Source organism: Oenanthe melanoleuca, chromosome Z, assembly GCF_029582105.1.
Source record: "Oenanthe melanoleuca isolate GR-GAL-2019-014 chromosome Z, OMel1.0, whole genome shotgun sequence".
NCBI lineage: Eukaryota > Metazoa > Chordata > Aves > Passeriformes > Muscicapidae > Oenanthe > Oenanthe melanoleuca.
The window spans coordinates 75,088,912-75,101,600 of NC_079362.1; the positions used below are offsets into that span (position 1 = coordinate 75,088,912).

At 45.2% G+C, this 12,689-nt stretch overlaps 1 protein-coding gene across 3 annotated transcripts in view; it reads left to right on the plus strand.

The window, feature by feature from the left end:
- The window catches only part of CTIF (cap binding complex dependent translation initiation factor), a 144,648-nt gene that overhangs the window by 46,417 nt on the left and 85,542 nt on the right, over positions 1-12,689 (plus strand). For all 3 annotated transcript variants that reach the window (XM_056514025.1, XM_056514026.1, XM_056514027.1), the window contains one exon: positions 3,909-3,984. In XM_056514025.1, the coding sequence (XP_056370000.1) occupies positions 3,909-3,984 (76 nt within the window). The remainder of the gene's footprint in view (positions 1-3,908; positions 3,985-12,689) is intronic.

The window sequence follows — 12,689 nt, forward strand, 5'->3', positions numbered from 1 at the left end:
GAGTGCTGTGTCTGCAATACTCTGCTCTCCAGGGAGGTCTTTAACTTCTCCCTTGCTCTAGGAGCTCTGGCTTGGTGGCACACCTCAGGTAGAAGACATGGGAAGAAGCACTGGACTATTTACAGAGTTTGAGAATGCCATGATCATGCCAGGAGTCTGTCTGGCTCCTCTGTCATCCAGTTCTAGGCTGGAGTGGAGTTTTTCTCTGTATTTTTGCATTGCCTGATAGATCTCAGTGTTTAAATAACTCTGGATCCAAGTCTAGATCCCAGTGTTCTAAATTTAAAGATCTCTGGATGTTGGAGGAAACATCCTGGCTTAGTGCTGACCTGGTTACAGTACCTGTGAGAGACAGGGCTTCCACTCTTCTTCCCAGCAAGAGCTCAGGGAAGGAGAGAGCATCAACGTGTTCCATAAAACTGTGAAAACATTCAACAGCTTCATTTGGTTGTGACAGCCTCCACAGGCTTCCTTAGTATTTCTGGATTCATTACTGGTTGTTGGTTGGTCAAACCAAATAAATGTGCTGGCACCAAGTGGCTCACCAGTGTTGCTTGGATATTTATCACCATTTCCCTGCAGGTTCTCTGCAGATGGAGAAACAATCACTCCCCGCAGCCAGGCAAGGGTCAGGCTCTTCTCTTGTCCTCTGACAAATGGCAGGATAAGAGGTAAAGGCCTCGCATTGCATCAGGGAAGGTGTAGATCGGATGTTAAGAACAGTTTCTTCACAGAGAGAACTGTCCAGCCCTGGCCAGCTGCCCAGGGCAGAGATAGAGTCCCCATCCCTGGAGAGATTCAAAATCCGTGTGGATGTGGCACTTGGGGACATGGCTCAGTGGTAGCCTTGGCAGTGCCAGGGGAATGCTTGGACTTGGTGCTCTTAGAGGTCTTTTCCAGCCATAACAATTCCATGATTCTGTTATCATGTTTCAGGTTCAGGTCAGGTTTTCTTCACACTGTCACTCACAGCGTGGAGGAAGCAGAAAGTTAGAACAGGTATAAAAGATAGGGGTGCAGCTGATGTTCCATCACTGCCATGTTGTTTGCAGGGATGGAGATCTTCTCTTGGAGACATTTTTCTGCTGATAATTTGGTTTTGCCAAAGTACTGGCCAGTGCCATATGCCTGGTCTGCACATCTTTTTAAGAAGACGAGTTTGGAATTGTTTTTAGAGCAGTTGGTTGGAAACAATTAGAAATACCCAGCCAGGCCAGAAATCCCATACCAGCCCAGGCTCAGTATCTGTAGTAGGCTCCTGTGCCATAAAGGGACAAGAAGACTGAGACTTTTTTCTGCTCCATTAGTAAGGTATACTGCAGGTTTATAAAGAGCAATTTTCAGAACATTTGAAACAATGTAACACTAAATTTCTAAGGCACTAAATCTCTTAAATTCAATCCCATTTTTTTCAAACAAATTTGAACAATGAGATGAAGGGACCCTTTGTAAAATATGATATAATGTGCTTCCTCTATAACAGAAGATATAATATGCTCAATGGTTGATGTCACTTGCCAGGTGATCATGTCAGTGACCCCTGCTGTGTGCAGGGAGGGTGGAACAGGGTTGATGTTATGGTTTTCCTCTGGTTCCTGCTGTATTGTGAATGCCCACATTGCAAACAGGTAAAGGAGGTAGTGTGGAGGTGAGATATTTAATCACCCCTAAATATTACAGCTGTAAAAGCGGAGTAAGAATTAGTGTATCTGCAGAAAAGTTAAGAAGATGCTATTAGCACAAAACATAGCATGTCCCAAAATGCATGCCATGTAAGTAAGCTGGCTAGAACCAAAGAAGCACAACGAAAGACAAAATTGTTCTTACTTTTTAACTTCTAAAGCTGACTGTATTGTGCATTCATCAACTCTCTGTGGTGAATCTGAAGCTTGCTGAGCCTCCATGAATCTCCACTTGCTAGCTAGGCATTTTCTCCTCTTGCTTCAATGGGAAGCTTTTTTTAACAAACTAGCTGTGCAGTGAAAAACAATAAATAGAAGTAAAAAAAAAAAAAAAAAAAAGGAGTATGCTGTTCAGTGTATGTTTCAGGCACTAAAAGAAACATTTTATTCCTCAATCTGATCAGTTACCTAAGGCTGGCCATATAGTTGCATCCAGTTGTGTGACCTCAAGTGGCTTTTGGTTGGGTGAAGCATTTTCTTCCAGGAAGACACCTGCTTTTATTGGAAGATGCTGTTTGGTGGCTTGCTGAATCATCAAAAGTGGAGCTGTTAAGAAAAAGTGGGGAACTGTACTGTGTTTCTGACCTGAATTCATCTTTCATTGGCTTTAATTTCCAGTGCTAGCTCTCGCTCTGCTTGTGCTTTTCCAGATCAAACACCCTTTTGTAGCTGGTATTTTCTCTTCTTTCCAGGTGTCTCCCAAGCACATGTATCACTTTAGTTTTTCAGGTACTCTAAGGAATTTCTCTACCACCTCTGAAATATGATGGGCAGTGCTGCCTGTGGTCCTGTAGCTGGGGCTCAGCCATTCTGTCTCTGAAGGAAAGCTGCCTTCATCCCCCTAATCCCTGCCTCCTCTTCATTCCCTGCCTTTTTGCCACAGTTCAGCATCAGAAATTCAGTCTGGGATGGTCCCCGCCCTTTTCAGATGACTTTTGTCTACAAGACATTTGTGTTCTGCACCTGCAGCTGGCATTATTTGTCCCCAGATGTGTGACATGATTTTTCTCATCTATATAAATGCATATATGGAAATATTTTTCAGATGTATGTTTCTGTACATGTATGACACTTATTTTTACCTTTGTTAGGATTTCATCTATGATTAAAAGTCAGTTGTTGAACACTTCTGACTTTCAGTAAATATAGAATCACAGAAAGGTTTGATTTGGAATGGTTTAAATGATCTTCAAGATCACCTAGGCCTTCCCCCCTGCCATGGGCAGAGACACCTTTTACTAAACCAGGGTGCTTAAGTTGATTAAGGTTAATTAAATTGCTTCCCTTCAGATTGCTGGTTATTGAGCCTGATACTTAAGCACATACCATTTTTCTGAATTGTTTCCTCCCATTTCCTCTAAGTCCAGGATCTGTTTTTCTCTGACTTCTGGGCACTGATTACCTGGGTCTGCTGCTACCAAAGTCTGTACTGTATCTTACTTAACAATATCTTGCTTCTTACTGACAAGAAGAATTTTATCATTCTTGCATAATAAAAAAATATCATCTCTGTTGTTTATGAAAGTAGAAGGATGATATTTATTGGCTATTTTTTTCCTTTTCTGTATCATCACAAACTCTTTGCATCCACCTAGTAATTATCTTTGAATTGGCTTTTTCCTTTCTTGTTCCAAGAAAGTCCTTCAGCTGCCAGTTCTATGTATGGTGTGTGAGTGCTTGGCTTCTCATCCCAATTTCTTTGTCTTTCAAATTGTTTGTTAATATTTATATCGATTGCTGCTTCCTGTCTGAGGTGTGTGTTTGCTGATTTTCAACACCTTTCTTAGCAGGGGAGCTGGAGCTCCTGTGGAGACCAGCAAATGAGCAGTGCTTCAAAGGAAACGTTTCTCATTACTCTTTTTGTGCTCTCATTTCTGCTGTCCAGGTGGGCTGTGCTTTCAGCTTTACTTGGTCTGGAAATTGAGTAACCCTGGGCTCAGGACTGCCTTTGGTTTTCTCACTGCTGCTACTACCAAAGTGTTTGCAAGCTATGGCAGATGGTGCAGGTGGAGAGGACTGAGCAGTGCATTTAATTTTGTATTAACAGCTTTACGCCTGCGTGGGAGTGTTTTGGAGGCACAGCACACTTGCTCCAGAGAGAGCCTCTTTGTTTCCATGAGAGGCCTTTGCAGTAACAACTGATATTCCCCTTGTGCCGTAATAGAAAATTAACTGTGTCTCCAGAGAGTTTTCACGTGCTTTTGTTTTGTTTTCCTCTTGCCACAGGCTTGGAAAGGGGAAGTACGAGGATGGTGACAGCATCAACTTGAACGACATAGAGAAGGTCCTTCCAGTGTGGCAGGTAGGTGATGGGGACACCTGCCCCTGCCACCATGGGGGCCAGCAGCAGCACCTTCCCTGCCATGTGTTCCCTTAGGAAACCCTCCTCAGCAGTGGGAAAGCTGAGTGTGGATCCTTTGAGGGTTGGGATGCAGATTTGTGCCTGTGGTTTCAGGTGTTAGTGCTGGCCAAGGGCAGTTACCACGCAGACTTTGTTGGGAGCTGATGCACTGAGGGCAGTATTTACCTATATATGTATGTCTGTGGATCTACACGGGGCTCATATGTTGAAGAACTGGAGATTCTGAAAAGCATCAGCCACTCCTGACTGCCCCAAAATAAATTGCTGTCAGGAAGCCAGCAGTGCCTGTGTGCTGACCCAGGTATTACCCCTTTGGGGCAGTGCCCACGTTTATATGCAGTGGTAGTCCACATAAGTGTTTTCTCCAGCCTGTTCTTTTCCCAGATCGCTCCTTACAGTTTTGGTAGTTCTGGTTAAATGAGCAATGATGTCTGGATGTTGGGGAAGAGCAGGAATAGACCCCAAAGTTCAGAAGTCAGGCTGAATAAGTCAGTTTGTCAGCATAATATAGTTTTCCATTTTACAGAGCACTAGTCCTCAAAGGCACTGGGTTCCCTGAGCTAGGCAAGTTTCAGAGGATGCTCAGAGTGTTTTAGCTGAAGCCTCTTTGCCTCCAGAGGCAAGGCTGAAAACATCTCATGTGCTGTGTTAGTGTTACCCCTTTCAGTGCTGAGCCAAGAGCTCGCTGTGCTTCTTGCTCACGTGTCATGCAGAGAAAAGCTTTGCTCATCCTGCAGACCATGTGACAATCTGCCTTACTGTTTCTTTTGGGTGAGTTATTTGGCACTGAATACATGAAGGAGTGGAGAAGGGCAGCTGACTTTGGCAGGGAGAAGCACTGCCTGCAGCTGCTTCCTGCTCAGTCTCTTCCATGTTTGGTATGTCTGGACTTTAGGTCACGGGGAAAAAAACATCAGGTTCAGCTGATACAAACCCCATTAATTCTGCAAAATAAGGTTAGTTTCCCTGGGGAGTAATTGGAAATGAAGAATCAAACTATCTTTGGTGTGAAGAACTGATTACCTTCAAGGGAATTTTAATCAACAGCTGTTAAATAAGCCAAGTCCTCCTGGTCTGGTTATCATTTCGTCGTTTCCTAAGAGTACATTGAATACAATGAATTCATTCCAATATATACATTAATATCTGGTTTAATTGTTGGTGTGACATCTCTATATTGGGAGACCTAGTGGAAATGCTGGATTTGATGTTTTGTTTGTGCCTTGGGGCAGACTCTTGCAGTGCAGTGTTAATTTGCAGACATGGTTAGCTTGGCATGTACAGCCAGTCCTATGTGTCTGTGGGAGCTAGGACCCAGGTGGCTCTGGGTGAGGGTTTATCTTGTTCAACGTGGACAAGTGAAATACTTGCAGACAGCTGGTTTAATCCTGACATATCATTGTTAACTGGATTTGAATGCAATCCTGCAATGCTGACAGTGATTTTACTGCTCTTTATCCCTTTTTTTTTTTAAATGGCTCTGTGGAGCAGTGATGGGGGGGCATAAGGGAAGGTTTTCCATTATATGAGTCTGTGAAAGGAAAATCCTTCACCCTGTGGGGTTGTCCCACATTGTTATGTTCGTGTTGCATCCTGAAGAAGAGCTTTTCAGGTTGATGATATATAAACTCCTGTTCTGACTGTGTTTGAGAGCTCATGGGTTGCTTACAGCAGGCATGCAGAGATGGAGAGGCCAATCTGAGCATCCTCTAAGGTAGTCTGAGTATCCTCCAGTGCTACTGAACCTGTCCAAGCATCCTCCAGCACAACTGGGGTGGTCCAAGCCTCCTCTAGCACAACTCAGGTGGAAATGTTTATCTTCAGCAGTCATAGAAAGATTAAAAGCTCTACATTTGAGAGAGTTAGGGAGTCTTGCTTGCAGGCTGCTTGGAGATTTGGGTGCCTTTGGTGTTAAGGTGTGATAGACACAGGACATGAATCTAGAACTGGTCTCCAGTGTACATCCAGGTCAGTATGAGTCTCTACAGAGAGACACAGAGATGTCCCTAATTGAGCAGAATTTTCTGGTTGTCTGTGGGTTGAGCAGACTGTTCTGGATATCTGGATGTTAATATCCCTATCAAGGAATTTCTCTGCTAGGATCTGTCAATAGTATTTTAACAAAATATTGCAAGGAAAGCCTGTGATTATTTGGCAATTAAAAGGTGGGAAAACAAACAAAACAAGACAAGCCTAAGCGACCTTTCCCCAGATCATTTTCTTTTGTTTGGAATTCATGCATCCCAGTCCTTGGGGATCTCTCACAGCATCTACCAATGGGGTGTTCTCTCTCAGTGTTGGTGTGCTCTGCCATCTCGTGGACATGCACAGGCCTCACAATTCCTTCACCACAACTCGTAATTTGAAGCTTTCTCTTGTCCCATCCTTTCAAAATCCATCTGAGGTGCTTGTTTTTACTGGTGAATAGGTTTTTATTTTCGAAAACTTCATGGCTAGATGCTCATGAGGTCATTGCCTTGGCTCAGCTAATGAGCCATAACCTTTTCATCTCTCCTTACTCATAAGAATCTGCAGTAGGATTTGAGCACTAATTCACCAAAGTGCTGCCAGAAATTACTCTTTTGAAGGTAAGTGTTCTCCATTCATAAGATCTGCCTTTTACTGCAAACCAGGGAGCATCTGCTGCATAGGGAGCCACAGCTCAGGTGCAGAAAGAATCTCTTTTATCCTCTCCATTTTCACATCAGCTGTTTTATTGATGGAGACCACATAACCACCTTGGCGTCATGAAAACGTCACAGGGAGGGCTGAGTCAGTGCCTTTTGCTTTTGCTCCCTTTGCCAAACACTTGGGAAGGCTTGGATGTATCACATCCAAGTATTCTGGTCCCAGATTTAGTCTTCAGAGTCCTTGGCAAGCGAGCTCTTGGCAAAATCTACACTAACAAGAAAATAATCCAAAAGGTCATGTTCTGCAAGATCACAGGATCATGGAATGGCTTGGGTTGGAAGGGACATATAGGCTCATCCCCTTCCAACCCCCTGCCATGGGCAGGGACACCTTCCATTATCCCAGATTGCTCCAAGCCACATCCAGCCTGGTTTTGGACACTTGCAGGGATAGGGCAGCCACAGCTGCTCTGGGCAAGATCCACCCCGCTCCTTCCTGTGGAACTGCTGTAACTCACAAAGGACACGGGAGGCTGCATGTCACAGGGGTGTGCTGTGAATGCTGCTAGACAGAAGCAGAGAGTTTTGGGACATGTCTTCAGTAGTTTCTGGACTTGTGTATTGCAGAGTTTGTTGGACTCGTGCCTTTGGGATGGGCTTGCCCTCCTTTGAGTGCTGGGAATGTGCCTTCACTGCCCAGCTGCTCTTGTCTTGTGTTTTAGGATGTAGAAATGTGGCACTTCTGAAAGGCATATTGGGCTTCATTGTTGTAGTGAGATAAACTTGGAAGATGGCATTGATATCGTTTGGTTTGGCATCTTACTGCCTTCAGCTCATCTCCTTCCGTTTCCTTGCTGATTCTTGACCCTTTTTGTCATATGCTTGCAGTTACAATAAACTGCTTGTTTCTCTTCTGGCTGCAGTCGTCATCCAGCTTCCTTGTTGGAAGAGAAACAAGGGAGTAGCTCCTTAGGAGAAAGGCAGACTCTCTAAGTTGTTCACATTCCTCTTAGCACCACTTTGTTCCTGATTTTGTCCAAACAGGATTAGAAGCACCAGTATTCCTGATCCGGTTTGTAGTTCATCCAGTTTGTAGCTCAGGTGCTTAGGCAAATACATTCCTTATTTAAACTCTTTTCTTTTTTTACACATGCCTGTGTTTGAAAGCAAAAGCAAGCAAGCTCCAGGTTATTCTTTCAGCCTTGATGTTATGCTGCTTTTCTCCTGGTGCTGGAAAACCACTTGAATTGAGGCACACACAGGCAGCTCTGCCCATTTTCCATAGGGCCTCTTCTCACTGACAAGTTTTTTCAAGTCAAACCTTACAGTTCAGTGTGGAGAACATGTGAGTAAAGATGGGACCTGTGCATGGGCCAGTCACTTGGGATTCCTGCCCCAGGTGGGACTCCCTGGAGCATGGTTTGCTGCACTCAACAAAGTGTAGAGGTCTAGGAAGGGCTGGATGATTCCCATCTGAGGTACCCATGTCCTTTCCCTGTCAACTCTGTAGGGTGCAAAGCTGGAGCAGTTCACATGTGGATTTGGCCAGATATGGAAGGTTCCTAAAGACAGATAAGGTGTCCAGGGGGAGAGGATAGATGATGGGCAGGCAACCCCTTTGCTGTCACTCTGCAGGCAAGGAGGGGAGATTGGTGTCCAACACTGGTGTGAGGATTTATTGCTGGATCCTGCAGATTACTGATCCTCACAGGGAGGTGGTAGCAGGAGAACAGGTCTCTGGAGCTCACAGACAAGTCTTTGGTGGTGTGGTGTTATTTACTATCACCATACGGAGTTGTCACTTCACCACCTCCTCTTCTTGCCTGCTCTCTCTACCCTGCAAGGCTTGGCAGTTCTCATTATACCCAGCACATCAGGCAACCCAGATTCCTCTTTCACAGCCTTGGCCATAGTAATGTGACCCTCTCCTAGCAGGCTGTTCTGTTCTGGTGGGTCTGGGGTGGGCTGATCCCTCTGCCTGGCATCTCCTCCCACTGGGAGTGGCCTGGTTGATGGTGTGTGCCCTTTGTGCTCTGTGTCCCTGCTGTCACTCACAGGGTTAACTGATGTCCTTTATGTGTCCACCACTTATGATGAAAAGGTTGGGGTGCCTCCCTAGGAGCCCCAAAAGGGGGTGATTACTTCTTCCTGCCTGCACTTCCTGCTGGAGTCTGCCCAGAGTGTGGGCACAGCATTGCCTTCAGGGAAGGTTTCTTGCCTGACAAGCCCATATCCCAAGGGTCTTTCCAATACAGTAACAGCTAAAACCACTGTGGAAAGTCCCTGTCAAGGAGCCAAGACTTACATGAATATAGGTCACAACATATTGGGAGTCAGAGTTCTGCTCCTGAGTAAAAAGCCTTTGGTTTGCCATGGCTTCCAGTGAGACATGTGGCCCTTTTTTGTTGCATTTAACCCAGCTGACAGTGACTATCACCTGGGGCAGAGAGGGCAAACTGCTGTGGTCAGCTGTAGCCCCCAGCATCGCGCTCATGCCAGGGTTAAGGCCACCATTGCCAAGGAAGGCAGATGGGGCCATGGAGAGCTCCAGTGCACTGGAGATCTGGACAAGACTGTAATGTCCCTTGCAGGTCATCACCTGGGCCTGGGCTCTGTGCACGGTCCCTGTGCCCCCTGAAGGTTATAAACCCTGAGGGTTTTATCAGATGTGCAGGAAAGGGAAGATCTTCTAGTGTTTTTTCAGATTATTATGGTCTTTCATACCGCAGAATCAGAGAAATATTCAAGTTGGGAAAGACCCATAAGATCACTGAGTCCAACCATTCCCCCAGCACTGCCAAGGCCACCACTAGCCCACAGTGCCACATCCACATGGCATTTAACTCGCTCCAGGGATGGGAATGTCACTACTGCCCTGGGCAGCCTGTGCCAGGGTCTGACAGCCTTTTCCATTAAGAAATTTTTCCTAATTTCCAGTTTCCTAATACTGTATGGTAGTATGTATGTATAGTGCATAAATGAAACACTGAAGAAATAGTCAGGAATTTTAATGTTTCCGTTATGACTTTATTATTATCGTTATGTTTCTCGTTATCATTATCATTAACATTGTTACAATTGTTTATCGTTACCATTATTACAATTGTTATTGTTGTTTTTATTATTATCACTATTATGGCTTTTGTTGTTGTTACTATTATCATTATTATGGCTCAGAGTGGGTTCCTGATTGTGGAAAATGAGATGGGCTTTCCCTTCTCAGAGTTGCTGTTACTCTTCTGGCTGTCAGGCAGACGTTGCAACGCTGATTTGTAATTCTGGGGGATGTCTTCCCAAGCTTCCCACTACAAAACAGGATCTCTGTGCTCTGTAGTGGGTACAGAGATCCTGTTTTTTAGTGGCTCCTGTGCTGCTACTGGCCAGCTGGTCAGAATTAGAGCCAGGCTGCTGTGCTTGCCAGGATAGGAGGCATTGAGATGTTCTCACACCCCAGTTGATTGACTGGTTTGGGTTTGGGATGAGCAGGGAGGGAAGGTGGAAGGGACAAGGGTGGTTTATGCTCAGCTCTGCACTTGGCAGGGTTTGGTGGCCGAGGGGAGCCTTGCAGCACTAGAGGGCACTGCGGCCTCGCTGCATGGCCCTGGAGCGCTGCTCTGGGCAGAGGCAATTAGGCTTCTCCAAAGGCTTTTTCCAAGCAGAAACCCCACTCTGCAGTGTCTGTCACCCACCTGAGCTCACTCTGCTCTGCATCCAGATGTGTCCACCTCGGGCTGAGAGTGTGTGTCCAACTTGGGGAAACCTGCAGGTTTTTGTACCTGGGTCTGAATTTGGGTGTGAGCTGCATTTTGGCTCTGAGCAGAATGGGGTTAAAACTGAAGGTGTCTGTGACCCCCTCAGTTACCAAAGCCCTGAGGAGAGCCTTTTCTTAGGGGTTAGATATCTCACCACTCTCTGGAAATCCCATCTTTATACACACAGTCCTCAATTCCGTGTATCTCCCATGGGATGCTCCAGCAGGGCTCAGTTGGCACAATGCTCCTCGCACGAGAGCAGTTCCAGATGTGCTGAGGGGTTCTCCCTTTCTCTGGAGGTGCTGCTGCCCTGTCAGGGGTGGGATATTTACCTGAATACCCACGTTTCCACCTGTCCCTGTCCCCTGCCTTCCTGGTTGTACCCACCCCAAGCTAAGGACATGCCAGCCTCAGGAGGAGGGAAATGGGTACTATGGGCTGCCCACTGCTGGTCCATCTCTGTTCCTTAGACCCCAGTTTTCCAGTCACTGGTTTGTACCACAAATAAGATCACTAATGGAATGTGGGTGGCTTTGCAGCTTTTCCTCAGGCTGAGATGACAGAGGGGTGGACCAAAGAGATGCTGGGACTAGGCTGGGCTTACCAACAGGAAGTGGTGGGTTTTGGGTTCATGACCAGGGACCACAAAGAAATAAGAGTATGGGAGAGCTGTTCCTGGGAAGATGGTGAAGAAAGATGCTCTGTTTTACTTTTAGAGAGTCCACAAGTGGTTTTAGTACTGAGAACTGCAGTTTTCTGGGGAATTAACTGATTTGGGCAAGGGCAATTGTGCTGGGGTATAAATAACAGCTCAATGGGCATTTCAGGCTCAAAAATGTCACCACATTATGCTCTGGCTTAAACACACCAGGGAGCTACTTGGATTTTTCCCAGCTTTACAGCTGACTTCCCTTTCAGAAAGGTTTGCTTTTATGCAGCTGTATAATATCCAAAGCAAACCTGTTTTGGTTTTTCCCAGTCATTTCTATAGACTCCAAAACACACCCCCTAAATCCTGCCTGAACTTTAACTGCTCAATAATGTTACGTTTTCTTCTCCCTTGTTTTCTCAGGGGATTCATTAGAAAACTGAGAGGGTTTTTGCTGCACTCCCATGAATTTGTTGAATATTTTCCTGCAACGTGGAAGTAATGTGGAGGAATTATTAAATTTTGTAAGTGTTATTAAAACTAGCCAGGAAAAAAAAAAAATCCAGATTTCTAAAGATCCCAAGTAAAAACTCAATGTCACTTTGGTCAAGCAGCTATTTCTGCTGGCTTGGCTATTTCCACATCCTAATCCCCTTCCCTGCTCTCTGTAAAAGAGATGAATTTTAATAAAATGAAGGGAAGGAAGGAATTTTCTTTCTCAAAAAAAAAAAGAAGTAGGCATACCACAGGACCAGAGAAGGGAGACGTGCATACATCCCTGTTGTCAGAGGGACCTGGAGAGCCTAGAAACACCTCGCTCTCTGAAAATCCTGCTAATGGGGGATGTCCTCGTCCCTAGTCCGACAAAATAGGAGGTTAATGTTTCCTGCCACATTTATAAATTTTTTCTTAACCAGAAGATGCTCCCCCACCCTTTTCTGCTGCCTTTCCTCTGATGTTGTGGGAATAGAAAGCAATACAATAAATGAGACCAGAAGTTCTTAAAATGCGAATTTCCTGCCCGGAGGCAGCAGGTAAGTGAAACCCATTCAGCTTGGAGAGATGTATATATAGCTATGGGTGTAAATATAGGTATTTAGTGGCAGGGTAAGTGTTTATTGCAATGCAGGGTGGTTTGGTCAAAGATTGTCATTTAAGTGGGAAATTTATTGCTGCACACGACGCCTGGATGTCTCTTCCACAGGGAAAATAAAGACTGTTTAGAAAGGGATTAAATGATGTCTTCACTGTGGTAGCAGACCAAGCTCTGCAACCCAGAGGTCCTTTTAGTCCTACATTTGTATTGTCCCTCATTTTGTGACTTTAAAAATATTTTTGGTGGTTATGTTTTTTCCAAGATCATGAAATGGTTTGGGTTGAAGAGACTTTTAAAAGTGTTCCAACTTCTATGCCATGGTCAAGGGCAACTTCCACTAGACCAGTTTGCTCAAAGACCCGTCCAGTTTGGCCTTGGGACACTTCCAGGGATACTCCATTAACTTCTCTGCTGGCTCTGGGAGTGGCTCAAATGTACACATGCTGGCATGGTCGGTGAAAGAAAACTCTGTGGCCTTCCCAAAATGCCTTTGTGGTGTGGTGGGCTTGAATGATTTC